At 41.0% G+C, this 20,267-nt stretch overlaps 1 protein-coding gene across 1 annotated transcript in view; it reads right to left on the bottom strand.

Annotated features, from left to right (window-relative positions):
- Positions 1-20,267, bottom strand: part of LOC126267779 (uncharacterized) — a 185,794-nt gene that overhangs the window by 90,256 nt on the left and 75,271 nt on the right. Inside the window, exon 4 of the mRNA XM_049973083.1 lies at positions 4,921-5,056. Within this exon, the coding sequence (XP_049829040.1) occupies positions 4,921-5,056 (136 nt within the window). The remainder of the gene's footprint in view (positions 1-4,920; positions 5,057-20,267) is intronic.

Below are 20,267 nucleotides of genomic sequence, written 5' to 3' on the forward strand. Positions count from 1 at the left end.
ACTAGATGCTGTTCAAATTTATGATGCTGCAATGAAACCTAGAGATCTATGAGGGCTATCCACAAAGTACATTACGTTTTGGAATTAAAAATAAATAAAGTATTGGAATTTTTTGTATTATATACAGATGAAAGTCACACTTAAATACTACTTTTCTACATAGTTGCCATTTAAATTAAGGCACTTATCATAGTGATGGACAAGCTTGGAAATTCCTTCAGCATAAAATTCGGCCACCTGTGCCTTCAACCATGTGGTTACCTCTTCTTGAAGCTGTGGGTCGTCATCAAAACACTGCATAGCCAACCACTTCTTCATTGCTGGGAATAAGTGGAAGTCGCTCGGTGCCAACTCGGGACTGTACGGCGGATGAGGAAACAACTCCCACTTAAAAGCTTCGAGAACTTCACGAGTTGCATTTGCCGTGTGGGCCTGGGCGTTGTCGTGAATCAGCAAGATCTTTGAGCCCAACTTTCCCCTGCGCTTCTTTTGTATTGCTCTTCTGAGGTTGTGCAGAGTTTGGCAATACCTTTGAGAGTTTATTGTAGTGCCTCTTTCCAGGAAAGCCACAAAAATCACACCTTTTCTGTCCCAAAAGAGGTAACCACATGGTTGAAGGTGCAGGCGGCCGAATTTTATGACGAAGGAATTTCCAAGCTCGTCCATCACTACAATAAGTGCCTTAATGGAAATGGCAACTATGAAAAAAGTAGTATTTAAGTGTGGCTTTCATCTGCATATAATTAAAAAAATTTCCAATACTTTATTTATTTTTAATTCCAAAACTTAATGTACTTTGTAGATAGCCCTCGTATAATGCTGACAAAGAGAAAAACTTTGGTAAGAATGTATACATTTTAAAATCTATGTGTTGTCTATGAAGAAAGATGATCATGATGAAATGTTCTCTCTTCTGTTTCTCTGGAGAACATTGGTTTTAAAAAATCTGGTATGTTTATACTAATGTTACACAGCACTCAAGATTTACAACTGTACTCCATTTACAACTGTTCAGCTGAAAGGTCCTTTTCTGTTTTAAAATGGTTTAAGAACTACCTACAAATAATGGAAAATCAAGACCTACTGGTAAATCTTGGAGTACTAGCCACAGAATGGAGTACTAGCCACAGAAGCAGCCCTGAGGAAGTGACAAATTAATTGGCAAATACAAAAGTGAGAAGGGAGTCATTTTTCAAAGTTCACTATATTTTGGAAAAGGTTAGTTAGATGGTATTGTATCATGTATTTGAGAATGACAAAATTTCACATTCTGGTTATTTTGGTATAGTGTACTAAACTGTAATGATTTTCTTTGTGTTTTTACCATATGTCGTATTCAAGTTTGATGTTTCTGTGGTAATTTTTCAGTAAAGGGGACTATAGAGCTATAGTAGTTATTTTACCAGTTCTGAATATTTGACTTGTGTTATATGTTATTTAAATATGTCAGCAAAGTTTAGAATTGAAGTTAATGATTACACAGCTTCATTGTTGGTCGTCCAAATGAGTAGCAAACCTGAAATTTAGGAATGAGGAGCATAAAATAAATACTGCAGTGGAGCATCACACACCTTAAATATGGCCATGGTGATGACTGGAAAAGGGTATCTAGAAATATTGACAGATTCTGTTTGGCCAGCAACTGCGCAGTGTGATAACGACAGCACTATATCATATTTTCCAACTGCTATACATTCTCTGTTGTGTGATTCCTTACCCATACATTTTGTCACATCTATTTCCTTTCTTCATGAGGGCAAGCACTGCCACATAACAAAATATTGCAGCAGTAGACTGTTTAGCAACTATCACATTACAACAGACAGTTACAAAAAAATATTAGTACATTTTGACCGCTGATGGGTCCAGGATATGGGCTTGTAGATATACTTACCTTCACTTCATAATCTCATATATTAACAGACAGGGACCGCCAAGCATTGCAGAACTGGTTGTAAAAAACTGCATGAAATCAGCATAAAGAACCATTCAGAAGTTCCAAAGTGATACAAGCAGTCCAGCTAGCACCACAACTGTGCATAGGGAGTTAAAAATAATATGAGCAGTGGTTGTACAGCTCCTCATATATCACACATTTCTGCAGTCACCACTAAGCAATGCCAGAGGTGATATAAGGAGTGAGACCATTGGACAGTGGATGACTGGGAATGAGTGATTTGGAGTGATGAATCATGCCATACCCTGTAGCAATCCAATGGAATGAAATGGGTTTGGCAAATGCCTGGAGAACATTACCTGCCATACTGTAGCACTAACAGTGAAGTATGGAGGAGGTGGTGTTGCAGCAAGGGGGTGTTCTCATGGTTAGGATAATATCTCCTTATTGTGCTTAAGAAAATGCTAAATGTAGAAGGTTATGAACACATTTTTACAGCTCTATGTACTGTGCCTGGCAGAGGAACAATCTGAAGATGATGATTTTTTGAATCAGTGTGACAATCCATTCTATTGTAAAACAGCATCTGTGAGACAATGGTTTGTGGACAACAAAATTCCTGAAATGGACTGGCCTGCCCAGAGTCATGAAACTTTGCTCCACACACCAGCATCTGTCATCAGTACCTTCTCTGATTTTGGCTCTTGAGGAAAAATGGGCTGCCATTAGTCCACAGACATTCAGACACCTCATTGAAAGTGTTGCAAGCAGAGATCAAGCCATCATAAAGTCAACGAGTGGACACATCCCACATTAATGTCCGCTAATAGGTGTCTGGATGCTTTTAATATGATTGTGCACTTAAATTCACTTTTTCTTGATTCATGCTTGCTTTCTCTTCTGCAATTAGATCCCTTCAGAACCATATCCAATTGTCCTTACAACACAAGGCATCCAACCACTGGTTACTTACTGATTTAGCAAATGCAGTTTACATTGTCCACCACTACAACACAAAAAATTGTGTGATGCACTCACAACTGTGTCTCAAGCTGTATCAAGGAAAGGAAACAATACGACAAAGTAATAAATAATAGTCAATCAACTTTTTTTCCAATTCAGTATTTTTTCTGTACAAAGGTTTGCAGTTGTTATGATTTTTTGTTTTGTATTACTTAGTCAATAGACAATTTTTGACTAGCTTCTGTCAGCATTAGCATTGCTGCTCAGAGAAAACGACTCACATTCTTATTTCTGATGGGTGATGGAAGGAGTTCAGTTTGCTCTGTGATCGAGTATGTTATGTTATACATTCTTGTATGTATCGAGTTTCTATAAAATGAAGTGTGTTGTGTGCTCTGTTCCACTGTGTCATCTACTATTCGCTGTCACTATACACCAGAATTCCACAAGCTACTAACAGCACCTTCCAGTTCTGGAGGTGACAAGTTTTGGCATAGCCAACACAAAAGAATGTCTCCAACAACAGTTAATGTAAGTCCAGTTTTATGGAATGTGTTAATAGGCTCCAGCACCATGCCGTAAATACAGCATGCCCAAGTGTCTGCACCACGCTAAACAAAAATCCTGTATTTGTGACTTTATACTCAATAACAACATTGTAATAAGCACCAAGTCAAGTACAGGCTTAGAAATGGCTGCTAATAAATTTTCACTGCCATTAATATATGGTTAAATCTAATTCATTGTCATGAAACTTTGAAAAGACCCATTATATGCAGTTCAGAACCTGTAAGGGAGTTCCTTCCAGGATGTGTATAACACACAAAAACATGCTGATCAATGAAATTGTCAGTGTTAAATTTCTGGGATTACAATCTGGTGATAAATTCAGTTGGGAATGGCATACCACAGAATTGTTGAAGAGCCTAAACAAATCTGTATTTGCAGTGAGAATGATGTCAGGTGTAGGAGATATAAATATTAAAAAGCTTTGCTTACTTTCATTCTATTATGTCATACATGATTATATTATGCAGTAAACCATCTAACCAAGCAAAAGTTTTTAGTGTGCAAACACTTATAATAAGATTCATTTGTGGTGTAAATTCATGAACATAATGTAGAAACCTGTTCAAAGAATTCTGTATTCTAATCACTGCTTGTCAGTATATGTATTCCTTAATGAAATTTGTTGTAAGAAATATAGATCTACTTCCAGCCAATAGCTCAATACATAAGATCTACATAAAGACCTAGAATCACATACCTTAGTCCAAAAAGGAGTCCATTATTCATGAGCACACATTTTCAATAAATTGCCGTCAACTTCTAAAAACTTGGCTCCACATAAAGCACAGTTTAAACAGAATTTGAAAGACTCTATAGATGAATATCTTGACAGAGGCTGTTAGTCCAGCTTAAGTAAAAATGTCTTTTATGTTTCAGTTTTGATAGCACTTGGCACAACAGTCAATATTTTGAATATGATAAACTTATTAATAGTGCATAACGATGTTTCACTCTGACAGTGTATTAATTCTGTAAATGTTAGCTGTTCCAGTTTCCTGTAATGTATTTTGACAATCTCCTGTCAAATGATCAGGGTAGTGAGTATTATATTCAAATGTCTTGTGTTTTTTGTGTTAAACTTTCTGAGTTGTTCCATACCCATAAGAATCATCTCATTTTTGAGTCTATGAAATGAAAACTGAATCTAATGTAATCTAATCTAGCTACAGTCTCAGATAATTTTAACTCACACAAAATTCTTAGTGACAAACTAATATACATAAAATCACATGGAAATGACAGTCACACACATAGCACTAATTTTAGCATATAGATGCCGATACAGACCAGCTCCAGGTCAGGGAAATATACTTGTTCTGCAGGCCTGTAAGGTTGTAACAGATATTTCCACATTTATGGTTACCTCAAAATAGGACTAAATGACATATCTGAAGGCAGCACTAAATGACATATCTGAAGGCTTATGTTCCTGAAGTGAAACTCCTTTTGTGAAACAGTAACATCAATCAGCCTTCAATAAAAACTCTTACCAGCTCTGCGAACATGTGGTGTTCCTGGCAAGTCCCGGCTCTGTCGTACAGGTGGCTGTCTCTCTTCTATTGCCAGCTCCTCCGTCAGAAGACGCTGGTCTTCTGCTATATCACACTCTATTGTTTCACTCTGAATCTGTGGGAAATTGTTTGGTGACATCATAAAATGTATTTGTATGACTATGAATAAGCAAAAATATCACTGAATTTAAAATTTAACTTGATGTAGTTGCGAAAAGGTATGTTGCTTGTCATTAGACCACCAGTTGTCTTTTGTACCTCAGTTTCTTACCATTAAAAGTTAACTGCTTAATGTTGAAATACATAAGTTGATGGATTAGAAAAGTGGATGGTTTTCTTTTGTTAAGGAGGCTAGCCACACTATAATAACAATACGAAACTTATTGTAATAAAGTCAGAACAGAATCAGCAACTTGGATAATTTGTGCAATGTAATTCTGCCACAGTTGAATTTTATTAAGCTGATAGTTAGTTTCAAACTTCCAAGTCTACTTTCAAGCCAGGTCTATTAAAGCTAAAATACAAAATGTTTACAAGAACACACAAAAATATAAAATGGAGAATGAAAATGTAGTTCCTAAAATTTCAGTCATTGTTCACTGAACTATACCATAACTACACCTATAGTGCTTGGTTAGACAATAAACAATTTACATATGAGACCCAGAAGCGCAGTTCCAGATGGAAGTGCCTACAACCGCTTGGCCACAGCAGCTGGCAATGAATAATTCATGTTCTTATAATACACCAGTAACTTAAACCACCCACTGCCATATGTTTATCAACACATCAAAAGTACTGGATGTAGGAGCGTCCAAGTTAACATACCAAATCAATGCTTTTTTGACTACAAATGTATTATTACTGTAAGGAACTCAATAATCATCAATTTTTCTTTCTCCATTCACTACTATAAGACATCTCCACATGCAGATTAAGACACCAATTCAGGCAAGCATTGTCATAGCCCAAAACCCAATCAGTGCTATTCGCCAGACAATTAGTTTAACAAGCCAGTATTGCTAGTATACCGGGATATCACTGTGTTGTCACACCAGCCTCCAGCATTCAATTTCCACTGCCTGTGCAGTCTTTCCTTTTCAACTCCCGATGGAGCCAACAGCGCGTGTCAAGGAGGCGACAATCCGTGAATGTGTCACTATCGGCACAGCTTCCTTAAAATGGTTTCTATGGATGTTCACGACATTAGCAGCACATTCACCGTTTCTGAGATGCTCGTTCCTAGGTGATGGACCACAGATGTCCGCCCACTGTCAACGCCGCTAATTTCAGTGGTGGGCCACTCGGGGTGGCAGCGTGGTTTGAGTTGCCATGGCACCGATTGCACAGCCCCTTCCACCAGACGATTGAGTCCTCCCTCGGGCATGGGTGCATGTGTTGTTCTTAGCATAAGTTATCTTACATCAGTTTAAGTAGTGTGTAAGTCTAGGGACCGATGATCCCAGCAGTTTGGTCCCTTAGGAATTCACACACACACCAGTGGTGTGTTTCCCCACTTACAGCTGGCATCATCGCGAGAATAATTCATCTGCTTACAATCTTTCCTTATCCTGTCACATGCTCCCATCATGAACTGGCAACATTCAATTTCACGATGGGCAGCGGTAATATATATATTGTTCAGCAGTGTGTAGTCCTAGTTACATGTAACGGCAGACCAATCTCACAGTATAGATGTCTGTATAAAGTGCAGTTGAACTAGACTAATGACTAGTGCTGGAGACAATTCCATAGGAAAATAGCTAAAGTTGATAGTGTCTCATTTAGCAACTGTGCACATACTTCCAGCCAACACTGCATTGTGCATTGTATCTCAAATCCATACTGTCCATTATACATATTTACAAGTTGCATCACAAATGTAACATGACAAATAACAAATGGCAATATTTTGTTCTGTTTTCAAAACTAACAGTTACATATAACCACATCCTTTCGTCTTTCCCTCTCCTTCCCTCTTTCCTCAAGAAGCAACCATCAGTTGCGAAAGCTAGTAATTCTGTGTGTGTGTTTGTGTGTTTTATTTATTGTGCCTATCTACTGGTGCTTTCCCACTTGGTAAGTCTTGGAATCTTTGTTTTTAATATATTTTTCCCACAAAGACAATGATTTATTGACAAATTGGCAGTATAGATTGAGAAAATATAGTTCTTGTGAAAGATAGCTAGATCTTTGTTCTCATCAAGTAATGAGTGCTATTGCCAGAGGATGTCAAACCGATTTCATATTTTTAGGTTTCCAGAAGGCTTTTAACAACAATCCTCATAAACAACTTCTAATTAAATCACATGCGCATGGAGTATCATCTCAGTTGTGTGACTGGACTCATGTTTTCTGTCAGAAAGGGATAACTGATGGAAACCCATCTAATGAAACAGTAGTAATCTCTGGCTTTCCCCAACAAAGTGTTGTAGGCTCTCTGTTTTTCCTGGTATACGTGAATGATTTAGAAGGCAATCTGAGCAGCCTTCTTAGATAGGGCAGATGATGCTGTATTGCAAAGTCATCAGGTGATCAAAACCAATTGCAAAATTATTTTGACAAGATATCTGTATGGTGCAAAAAAGTAACGAAAAGTCTGAAGTCATCCACATGAGGACTAAAAAGAATCTGATAAATTTCAGGTTCAAGATAAATCACACAAATGTAAAGGTTTATTGAATTTCCAGAATGTGAACCTATTTCAGCACAAGAAAAAGCTGTTGTACAAGAAGTAAAGAAGGAACAATGTGAAGCAAGAAAGAAGAGACACAATGCAAGGGTAAAATTAACAAACTTGAAGAGAGGAGACTTTGTTAAGATGCATGAGAGATTCAAATTGTTAGCTGCTGAATTAAAAAGGTTCTTTTATTTCTACACAGGCCCACTTGAGGTAATGGCAAACCCTTATCCAAATGCCTATAGACTGATATATGCAAAAGGTTGTTTGCACCAAGGAACATTACTGAAGTTTTGAATGTTTCTACAGTCAGCTGATAGTTGACTGTGGGAGAGACGACACCGCTGTTACAGATAGTCTGTGAAAACCAGTTATAGATGTTGGCCATTGATGAATCGTGTATATGGATGTTGTTAACTAACTTAGCAGCAGCTACAGGCTGAAGATGTTGCACTGAAGCACAAAAACTGGCAGCTATATAATAAATGACATCACAAGGATGGCTGTAGTGTTCTATTTTATTACATATATTCAGAGTGCTTCAGGAATGGTCACATAATCTGAGGTTGCAAATTACGTTGCTGATCGAAAGGAAACTTTCCACTGAAGACATTTGTCATATGCTAGTTATAATTAATGTGTTATTTAAGAAAACACATTAAACTGGTTTAACTGTTGATATAAAATTTGTTTTTATATTAATAAATTATGTAAAACTTCAGGAGAACATTTATTCTTGGTATTTCATGTGCCATGACAAGCAAAAGCCTCCAAAAGTTGTAGCGTTTCTTTACTGTAGCTTTTATACTACATCTATTTTTATCTTATCCTGTCAATCTTTTCAAAATATCTTCTTTTACCAATACTGTCATTCTTAGCTACTTAAAATTACACAATTATGCTAATCTATCAAAAACTACAATGCTTTAATGCTGAAGTAATAATTCCATGGAGTTACAGAGAGACATTTATATTTCTGAGAGATATTTAGTGTTCCAGGTACGAAGGTAGTGGTGAATGTTGATATTATTAACCATATTTGAAGACACCTAATACCACTGAACAACTGGATATTTGTTTATACTATACAAAATGTGAACAGTTCGATAAAACATGCTACATAATGTAGTGCTAGTGCTACATAATTGTACTGATTTGACACTCTTGTGTAAGGACACAAACATATATTACTGTAAATTTTGAAGATGGCGCAGGGTACATACTCCTGAATAATGAGTGAGTGAATGATTCACACTTAAGCAGACAGTTAAAAAAAACTTACATTTCTTCAATATTTACTTAATGTTTCAAAATTTAACACATTTTATATGATATGCCATTGTAGTTAGTGACATGATTTACATTTAATATTATCATTGCAAGCTAATAAAAAACTGCCTTATTTGTCTTGTGTCTCATTATTAATACTGTCAGATTTCAGGAAGCATGATTCTGTTGTTTCATTCATGTTATTTCTGCCATGACAATTTATATAGATACACATTTGAATTTAATTAATCAAACATGTTACATAACTGTTAAGATACTGTGCAAAAAATATACAAAAGTGTTGGGGGCATCAGTATTACAGTGTATGTGTGTTTTTACTTAGAGTTATCTTTGTATCATTGAATATACTTAACCCACTGAGCTGTAACATTTGAAACATTTTCTATAATTGCTGAATGACCGTGCCCATTTTGTTATAAACATAGGATTATACTGTTGAGAAATTTCATGACACATAATTTTCTGACATAATTGTCTGTTAGTTCAAGTACCTCCAATTTGTTTACTGGATTAGAATGTAATTTGTTGCAGCTTGTATTAGGGAACCTGGTTTTGTGTATTGATGCCAAAAAACATGTTGTAAGGAAAACAAATAGTGACTCAGCAAAATGTGAGACTACTGAGTCTGCACTACAACAGAACAACATTATGATGAAGTGAAGGATGGGCAGTGGATAAAGAACCAGAAGACACATTTTTTTTAAATATTCAATTTTGGTAATCTTTATAATTTACTTTGTACAGAAAATTTATATTATTTTTATGTTTTTGACATGCTACATCACAGAACTAGGAAATTCCCACTCATAAATGCTTATGTGTGGAATTCTGGAGGGTCATGTAATGTAATCAAGCCAGTATATAATACATCAATGAAAATAATTCAATTTATGAAAATATATTGTAATTGGGTAGATTAAAAAAATCTGTCCACCAAGAGGTGACAGAAGACACACATATAAAGGTATTAAAATTTGCAAGCTTTCGGAGCCAGTGGCACCTTCTTCTGGCAGAAGGGTTGAAGGGATAGGGAGAGGGTGAAGAAAAGGACTCATGAGGTGTAGAAAATGGAAAGAGTTCAGAAAAGTCACACAGAACTCTGAGTTGTGAAAGATTACCAGACAGGATGAGAATGAAAGATACAATAGGTTGTGGCGTGCAGCGCCGTAAATATCGATATTTGTAAAGAGTGTAAGTGTGCTATCTTTGAGATGGAGAGTTTTGGAGGATGTTTTCCACTAACGGGAGTTAGCCTCATGGACTTGTATCAGTGTAGACGTGAAGTGCTAATAAATTGTCATATGAGAGAATACTAGTTGTTTACCTACAACTATCACCCAATTCCCTCACTGGTGACCCCGTTTTGTGTAATACGCGTTCAAGTTACGGCATGAAGTGTTATTTACGTGCCTACCGCGTCGGTTTTCTTTTCGCGATCGCGAGGGCCGGTGTTTTAGCTTCAGACAATGGCCTTTCAGCACTCACCGCCGCCCAGATCTCAGCAACATCTCTCCAGCATCCCTGCCGTCGTAGTGGATATGCCGCGAGATCCTTCGGAATCTTTCAGCCCGAACATGCAGTGGAATTCATCGAGTGCAGCCAGTTTCTGCCAACCGCCAACAGTCGCGGACTCTGGCTTTGTTAGCCTAGACTTTTCCACGTGTTCTCCACAGAGTGTTGTTCGGAACATTCCTACTCCTGTGTCGAACGCACAATTCAATACAGTTCGTGGTGTCGAGCGGAATCTTGCCACTTTGGAAAATCCAGCAGTAAATTCAATCCCGAGCCAGTTCCCGCCACGTGTGTATCCTTCCGCGCCGGTTAGTCAACATGTGCTCAATGCTCGCCAAACAGACAATATCACATTGAGTGTGCATCCTTGTGGACATGTGTGGGATCCTTGTGTTGCTCATAATCAAGTCAACAATTCTGTGCTGGACAGTAATTACCCGGACATTTACAACCACCCCCACCATTCACGGCCGAATGAATACAGAGTGCATAACGGACATTCACCGGCGTATGTAAGTACTAGCAGCTTCTCTCCGAGCTATCTAGTCAATGAAAATGCACATTGTGACTACGATTCTCACACTGTTCGTGCGTCCGTCGCTTCTCAGCCGCCCCCCCGGCGTCAAGTGAACTTTGCGATACCCGCATTACAGGACGCCAATAATTCGGACACTCTATCCTCTTCGTGCTCTACTCCCATCCGAAGAAATAGGTGCACCTCCACAGTGACTGCTGTGCCGAATCTGCCGAAACTACCAGACTTCAAACCCGCTCACTCGGAATTTTGGTTCAACCTGGTTGAGCAAACATTCAATGTCTGTGCTTTGGACGACGACGCGCGCTTTGTGTGCCTCATGAACCACCTTCACGACCGCGTCGATTTAATTTACGATCTGGTCAAAGCACCGCCCCTAGCAGAGAAGAAGTATGCTATGGCGAAACAGACGATACTGGAGCGCGTCTCAAAAACCAGGACAGAAAACGTGCGACAGGTAATTTACGAAGAGTGCCTCGGCGACAGGTCTCCGTCCCAGCTGTGGCGGTGCATCCGTCTTCTCGTCGACGAGCAAGTTATGCCTGATGACACACTCGCAGAAATCTGGACAGAAAAGCTGCCTCTGCCTGTCCAGACTGCAATCTCTGCGTATGAGGATAGGCCAGTAAATGAACGTTTACGTGCCGCCGATAGAGCTTACTCCGCCAGGCAGCGTGAGCTCCACGCACTGCATTCTGGATGTGACCGCACTAAGAAGCTGTCCAACACCACGCCCTTGTCTGGTGCTGCTAATAACAAGTTTGTTAAACTAGCCGCCCTACCTGCACCTCCAGCTCCGCCCAACGACAGCGCACCGGCCTCGGTGGAAAATTCTGGGTCGCATACTCCGTCACCTAGTTACTACCCACAGGAGCACAGGCCCGCTCAATCTAACTGTTTCTTCCACGCGAGATTCGGGGAGCAAGCACGCAAATGCCAGTCGCCGTGCTCTTACCCAAACTCCAACTGCAGGTAGGCAGCGGTGCCACCTCCTGCGACATAAACAACATGCACCATCTAACGTTGCATTCCGTTTTGGACAACAACAGTAAGTGTGGTCGAGTCTATGTCCGAGATTTACAATCGGGTGTACGGTTTCTGGTAGACACTGGCGCAGATGTCTCTTTGCTACCGGCTTGCGTAGCGACCAATAAAGTGCAACCGCACAAAACAGTACTTCGTGCAGTGAACTTGTCTACCTTACAGTGTTCGGGTTCTACACTGTATACAGTGCAAGCTGAAGTGGACGTTTTTAGAGTCAACAGTTGAAGAACCTATTCTTGGAATTGATTTCCTCAGGCACTATCAGTTGTCACTAGATTTTGTGAAAAATACTGTGTTTTACCCCCCACTGAACAAACATATTCCTTTCGCTCCGCCGAGTGACAGTTCGGCTAACACCAAACATGTGCGCTGGGCTAAGAAGTGCCCAAACCTATCTTGGACAAACGAGTGGCTAGCGGAGCGCGCCGAGTCTTCGAACTTGCGGATGGAACGTAGGAAAATGCTGTTGCATCCCCGCGACATACATCACGAGTTGACCTCCACACAACAACGCCTCGCGTCACTACAAGCGGACGACTCGTCGGCTACAGACAAGGTTAGTCCGTGCCAATCTGGTGTTCCCGTACCCACACACATTAATGACAATGTTGTGAACTCTGCAAACTGTGTCAGCATTCCCCCTTGTAATGACAGTGTATGCCTATGTGCTCATGTTCCATGCATTTCGAATGAACAATTAACCTCCCAAGCCCGTGGCAATGAAATACAGCCGTCTGCTGTTAGGCCACACCCACTCGGGCCTACAGCACGCGTAGCGGCACGGCCCGCTACCAAAAACCAGTGTACCAACCTCGCCCAGGTTAACATGCGTGCGTTCGCTACGCAGCCTTCGAGCAATTGGCACGCCTCAGCGCCACAGCTTTGCTTGCCTGCCACCGCCTGCTCCGCTTCACGGACATCTGACTGTTTTGCCGCGCCACGTATTGCAGTAGTCACTAATGGCACAGTTCACCGGTTACGTCTAACCGCTGGGCCGCCCATATCGCAACGCCCACGCCGCCTCAAGCCGGAATTTATGAAAATTGCAAAAGAAAAATTAGATGATTTATTACAAAAGGGAATAATTGAACCTTCTTCCGGTTGCTGGGCTAGTCCTATCTTGTTTGATCAAAAGAAAGACGGTACTTGGCGTATGGTCGGAGACTATAAGCGTTTAAATGCCCACACCACCATTGATAAATACCCGGTCCCACACATTGCGGACTTCAATCATGCACTCGCAGGTGCAGAGTACTTCTCTGTTTTGGACTGCAAGCACGCATTTCATCAGATCCCCATGGCTCCGGAAGATATTGAAAAGACTGCCATAACCACTCCCTTCGGGTTGTTTCAATACAAATTTATGCCGTTTGGGTTGAAAAACGCCCCCCAAACGTGGCAGCGTTTCATCAATCAAACCTTATCCAATTTAGACTTTTGTTTCGTATACATGGACGACATATTGGTTTTTGCTCATACTTTGGAACAGAGTAAGGAGAGTGTTCAAGTCGTGACAGACACGTTAGTAGCTGCTGGTATAGAACTGAACAATAAAAAGACTCAATTGCACCAGTCATCCGTCACATTCCTAAGTTATGTTGTGTCGTCGGACGGTCTGACACCACCGCAGGACAAGATCAAGCCTGTTCTTGAGATGCCACGCCCCCAGACCTATAGGGAATTACGCAGGTTCATCGGAACAGTTAATTATTACCGTAAACATTTGCCAGCTGCTTCTGCGGTGCAGGCACCTCTCACAGATGCGCTCGCAGGCTCACAAACTTCCGGCACCCGCCAGGTCCCATGGACACCAGACATGGACAAGGCATTTAACGAACTCAAACAGCTGTTGGCCTCCGCTGTCACTATTGCTCACCCACGTGCGGACGCGACAATGTTTATCACTACTGACGCTAGTGACAGTGCTGTCGGCGCAGTACTGAGTCAGACATACAATGATGTTACGACACCCCTGCAGTTTTTCTCAAAAAAGTTAAACACTGCACAGAAGAAATACTCAGCATTCGACAGAGAATTACTTGCAGTGTACGAGGCCATAAAACACTTCAGAACTGATGTTGAGGGACGAGATTTCTATGTGCTCACTGATCACAAGCCGTTGGTTCCTGCGATAAAAAATCCTTCGTCTGATCCGCCCCCACGTCACATTGACTACATCTTGCAATTTACAAATGACATTCGCTACATCCGAGGAGCGGACAATGTGGTTGCTGATTTTCTCTCGCGTGTAGGTGCTGTCACAACCTTAATTGACTTAACAGACCTACCTCGGTTGCAATCGGCGGACCCTGATACCATGCAGTTGATTTCGGACCACAGCTCCTCTCTCAAACCGGTACGCTCTACTTTCCCCAGCATACCTGAATTAGTGTGGTGTGATGAATCGACTGGTACGTTGCGGCCGTTCATTCCTAAGCCCCTTCAGCGCCAGGTCTTTGACAAATTACACACATTAGCACACCCCGGTGTCAAAGCTTCCACCCGTCTGGTATCTGAACGGTTTGTTTGGAGAGACATGCGCTGCAACTGTCAGTCTTGGGCCCGGACATGCTTGTTGTGTCAACAGAACAAAGTTTCCAGGCACACTTCCCCATCCCTTGGCTGTATTGCCCAACCGCCAGGCCGGTTTCATCATGTTCATGTGGACCTCGTAGGACCTTTGCCCCACTCTGAGGGTTTCCGTTACTTGTTTACAGCCATTGACAGGATGACTCGGTGGGCTGAGGCCGTGCCTATTCCAAACATTACCTCTGAGACAATAAGCCGAGCATTCTTAGATTCGTGGATCTCTAGATTTGGCTCACCTGTTTACCTCACTACTGACCAGGGACGGCAATTTGAGTCTTCAGTTTTCTCCGATTTATGTAAAATGTGTGGTATTGTCAAAATTCATACTTCTGCATACCACCCCCAAAGCAATGGGCTTGTCGAGCGATGGCATCGTACCTTAAAGTCTGCCTTGCATTGTCATGACTCACTATGGACAGAAGCACTGCCCTTGGTGCTTCTTGGCCTTCGTGTGACTTTCAAGGAAGATCTCAAGGGTTCCGTAGCCGAGTTTGTGTATGGCCAACCGGTGGTTTTGCCTGGAGAATTAGTCGCTCCCACCCCACTTCCTCGGCCCTCCGAACTCCCTTCACTTCTCGAGCGAGTGCGCTTGCACTGCAGCAAACTTCTGGCTAGTCATACACCTCCGCGCGTGTACATACCGCGCACTCTAGACTCTTGTGGGTATGTGTTTCTCAGAGATGACTCAATCAAAGCCCCACTTCAGTCACCCTACACAGGTCCTTACAAGGTTGTCAAACGCTCCGGGAATAACATGGACCTCCTCATAAAAGACTCTGTAACCACGGTCTCACTCAACCGAGTGAAACCAGCTTTCATTGAGCCTCAGGTGGACCCCCTGATTCGGTCCCTATCTCTTCCAGTCCTACTTCAAGTGGCCACTCATCTTCTCATACCATACATTCGGGTACTGATTCTCCACAGCGGGCTTCTTTGCCGAGCACTGCTTCTTCTCCGCTCTCATCTAATTCGAGTGGCCAAACTTTTCGAGGCTTCACTCCTCCCAGCCCTCGCAGTCGAGCTGCCAACCACTTGGATTCTACCATTGTGTCACCATCTTCGTGTGACAGCTCTTGGTCACGCCGTTCAATCCATGTGGGCTCCCCGTTACCTTCGGCCACACTCCCTCGGCCGTCAGTTGATCACCCGAGGTTGTCGCCTACGCAGTCCAGTGCACCTGCCACACCCCTCTCCGCAAACGCTTCTCCCTGCCATGGCTTCCCCACACCTCCCTGCCGCCCCCCCCTGGCTCGTACAGGTGCCACCCAAGAATTCACAACACATGTACATCCTGATGACATACATAAATTATCTGTTTTTGTTGATGGTGATAAGGCGTGTGTGTTACTCTCGTGTGACAAAATTGAGGGAGGAAGTGCAGAAACTCATGTGGTGCGTCACTTTAAATTAAGCACAAGTGCTGCGTGTGGCAATTTGCGTGCCTTTGTTAGGCCTTCTGGCAAGGTGATTCTCTGCCTGCCTGCAGACGAAGTGCTACACCTCCACTCCAGGACAGGACGTCGTCTTCGGCCGCCGGCTTCGCTTGCTGATTTTGCCGTCGACGTACCGGGTTTCACCCCCCGGTCTCCTACCAGTCGACCGCTTCCGCCTGACGCTGAAGAACTGTATGTTACCTTCTTAACTTCTCACCCCCCCCTCCCCCCATTCACAGGGACGTACTCCATACTGCGCGGAGGGGGGGGGGGGGGGGGGGGGGGGGCTATGTGGCGTGCAGCGCCGTAATTATCGATATTTGTAAAGAGTGTAAGTGTGCTATCTTTGAGATGGAGAGTTTTGGAGGATGTTTTCCGCTAACGGGAGTTAGCCTCATGGACTTGTATCGGTGTAGACATGAAGTGCTAATAAATTGTCATATGAGAGAATACTAGTTGCTTACCTACAACTATCACCCAATTCCCTCAAGGTCTTCACCCTTCTACCTGCCCCTTCATCCCTCTTGCTAGAAGAAGGAGCCACTGGCTCTAAAAGCTTGCACATTCCAACATCTTTATACGTGTTTTCTCCTGCGGCCACTTAGTGAGTAGTTTTTTTTTTTTTTATTGACCCAATTACAATAATATAATAAGAGTTGTATGATACCAGGGGTATTGATCTTTTCAGTTTGAGAAGAATAATCTACATATATAAACATTCATAAAATGAGTTGTTCCATAGTTATATTTACCTCCTGCACATTTAAATTAATGTTGAAGCATTTCACTTGAGTTGAGGTAAATCTATTTTATTAATTCTTTTTAAGTTATACCAGTGATCGTTATAAAATCTTTGAAGCCTCTATGAGATCACTGTTCTTGCTAGTCAAGACAAGTTGTACAGAGACTTGGCTGGAATGTATTGTGGAATGAATTCTCTTGGCACAGGTTGTGCTGTAGTGGTTGGGCAGCTGCCACCACCCTTCACAGACGAATGGGGTACTTAAAACTCTAGATGGATGAAATCACGAGGGAGGAGGTAGGCACTGCGTTTATTCCATATACAGGTGCACTCTCGGGGAAAATCGCCCACATTTTGAAGAAACACCGGGTCGGAACTGTGTTTTGTCCTCTGAATAAAACTCGTGCACTGGTGGGGAGTGCCAAAGATGACCTCGGTTTGAGGAAGGCCGGCGTGTACCAGATTCCGTGTCAATGTGGCAAGTCCTATATTGGTCAGACGATGAGTACCATCGAGGATCGATTCCGTGAACACCAGAGCACACTCAACTGATGTATCAGAGCAAGTTGGGGGTCGCTGAACATTGTCAGAAAATCACTCTATGGAGTATGAATGTACGAGGATTCTGGTACAGTCGTTGAGATACTGGGAAAGCTTTGTTAGAGAGGCCATTGAAATTCGCACCAATGATGACCTCATAAACCATGACTGTGGCTATAACCTTAGCAAGGCTTGGGAACCAGCAATTGGGTTAATCAAGAGTAAATCGAGCAAATATATAGTTGTGACGACCACGGCGGACAGAGCCATCACTCCAACGTCATCTCAAACATTGTTGCAATCTGTTCCACCGCGCGACCGTGGCGCGGACAGCGGAGGGAGCGCATCGCGGGCAGAGCATATTTAAATCGGCCACTGCAACCGAGCCCAGTTCCCTCTGAGCAGCCATAGCATACGCATTTTGTGCCAGCACATTAACAGAAGCTCAGTCCGTCTTCACATGATGATGGCGAGATGTATGATCGCCGAAATATTGTGCCCGTTGGACACTGTAGACTGACAGTACACCCGTGGATATTTTGATTATCAAATATGCCAGGAGAAACTCAAGAATCGTGTCCCTTCATGTTTCCACTTCACCATCACATTGGAAACAGTGGACCTATATATGTTTAGGAGTGTGGAAATTTCACATACAGACTTATGGCACAAGGTGTCACCCAATCACCTGACCATGTTTGAAGTCCGTGAGTTCTGTGGAGTGCCCATTTTGCTCTCTCATGGTGTCTAATGACTACTGAGGTCACTGATATGGAGTACCTAGAAGTAGGTGGCAGCACAATGCACCTAATATGAAAAATGTATTTATTTGGAGGTGTCTGGATACTTTTGATCACATAATGCATCTTTGTTAATGTAATGTATTCCCACAAAATAATGTGAGTACTGTATACCAACATGTTCAAAAATCCTGATGGTATAACACACTGACTTTCCTCCATCAGTTTTTCTTTTCAGCCACATACCTTATGGCGGTTGACTTTAGAGTAGTACATCTTGAATGAACATAAAACACAGTTTGTCTAACAAGGCACTGAACATGTTAAATATTGTTTTGACTTACTTAATGTACTTTGTTCATTAAAATTTCTGGATACTGCTCACAAGGGATTTATTGTTCTCACAAAAAATGTTCTTTGTGGAAAGCAGGAGATGTGGATAGCAAGTGCTCTGCAACATAAGTACCTTTTTGATTAGTTTCAAATAAATTTGCTCATATCTTATATATTCTTCCTTAAAATTTTATATCCTTCTAGTCTGCACTCCAAAATAGTCCAAACATTTGATCCCCCCACCCATCATTGTCAAAAAAAGCAGAGTGAGCATAAATACAAAGAGGCTCAGGAGGACTGTGCAGGAACAGGCAGGTAATTGAACTTACATAGTAGCCAGTACTCTGAGTGGCTTTTCCTTTTGTGCATCACTATCCATTTCTTCAATATTTTCATATATTTGATCTTACCTTTTTCCCTACTTTGAAGAGTGTAGAAGTTGTGGAAGGTTCATACTGAGTATCGTTATTCCTTTTTACCTGAATTTTTCACTTAAATGTTTAGTTGCATATCATTTAGCATTAAAGATATTTGGCTGAAAATGTTCTGCAAGTTCTGAGATGCAGACTTTAATTAATATTCAGTTTTAATTTGGTAACAGAATGGCAATTTGTACATTTTATACAAAATAAGCATTGAATTAACCAACCTACAGACATCTTCTATGATCATGTTTAGTGATTAATGTATGCACGTGCTGTATACTCTGCTTTACCGTTCTCCTTGTGGAAAGTGTAGCTTACTGCCACAAGGTCTCTACCTGACATCTAGCTTACTGCACCAGCCATTTTATTATTATTTAGTACCCTGTTGTAGCAAGCTTAATGTCCACTAGCTTTGCCTACACATTAATTTCTGTTCACCTTTGTTTTTAATTGACAGTTGACAGTTCTCACCTATATGCACATTCTTGCTCTAAATCACGGGTTTCATACTTTGTGTATGTTGAAAAGCTAGATATATCTTTCCACCTTATTAAAAACCAAGATTATGGGATTCCTCTGTCAAATTTTGTTTGCAATACTATCTTCAGTTTACTGAAAACTGTGATACTATCTCTTTTTTTCAGCAATGTTCATTCTAATTGTATTTACAAAGTACATGGTACATATCTACTGAATAAAGATGTTATACTAATGTATCTGCCTATACTTTTCCAAATTATTTTGCAGTATACTGAAGCATTTTTTGTATCTTTTAATATGAATGTTTTTGGGCATAAAAATTAGATATCTCAGAGTTTTCATTTTATGTGAGATGGTTTGAATATTTTTACAAATGTAATTTACCTAACATTTCATGTAAATTTATTGTCCATTAAACAAAAAACTATCATTATGTTCTAAAATATACTTAACTTTTTCATAAGTAATTCAATATTTTGTAAAAGCTAAATATACCCTTTCCTTTACACAAAGAATATTTTAGAACCTCAAAATTTTTATTTTGGAACTGTATGTAATAAACTGTAACTCTTATTTTATTGTTTTGATTTTTGTAAGAGTCAAAAAAGATACAGTTATAAAATGTTTCTAATATTACAAAAAACAGATATCATTATAATCATTGATTTTAACAATACAGCTTGTAGAACATACTAGAAGTTTATGTTTTAATATATACACTAAAGAACCAAAGAAACTGTTACATCTGCCTAATATCATCTAGGGCTCCTGTGAGCACACGGAAGTGCTTCAACACAATGTGGTATGGACTTGACTAATATCTGAAGTAATGCTGGAGGGGACTGACACCATAAATCCTGCAGGACTGTCCATAAATCCGCAAGAGTACAGGAGGGTGGAGATCTCTTCTGAACAGCTCATTACAAGCCATCCTAGATATGCTCAGTAATGGTCATATTTGGAAAGTTTGGTGAACAGCAGAA

This window comes from Schistocerca gregaria, chromosome 4 (genome assembly GCF_023897955.1).
Source record: "Schistocerca gregaria isolate iqSchGreg1 chromosome 4, iqSchGreg1.2, whole genome shotgun sequence".
NCBI lineage: Eukaryota > Metazoa > Arthropoda > Insecta > Orthoptera > Acrididae > Schistocerca > Schistocerca gregaria.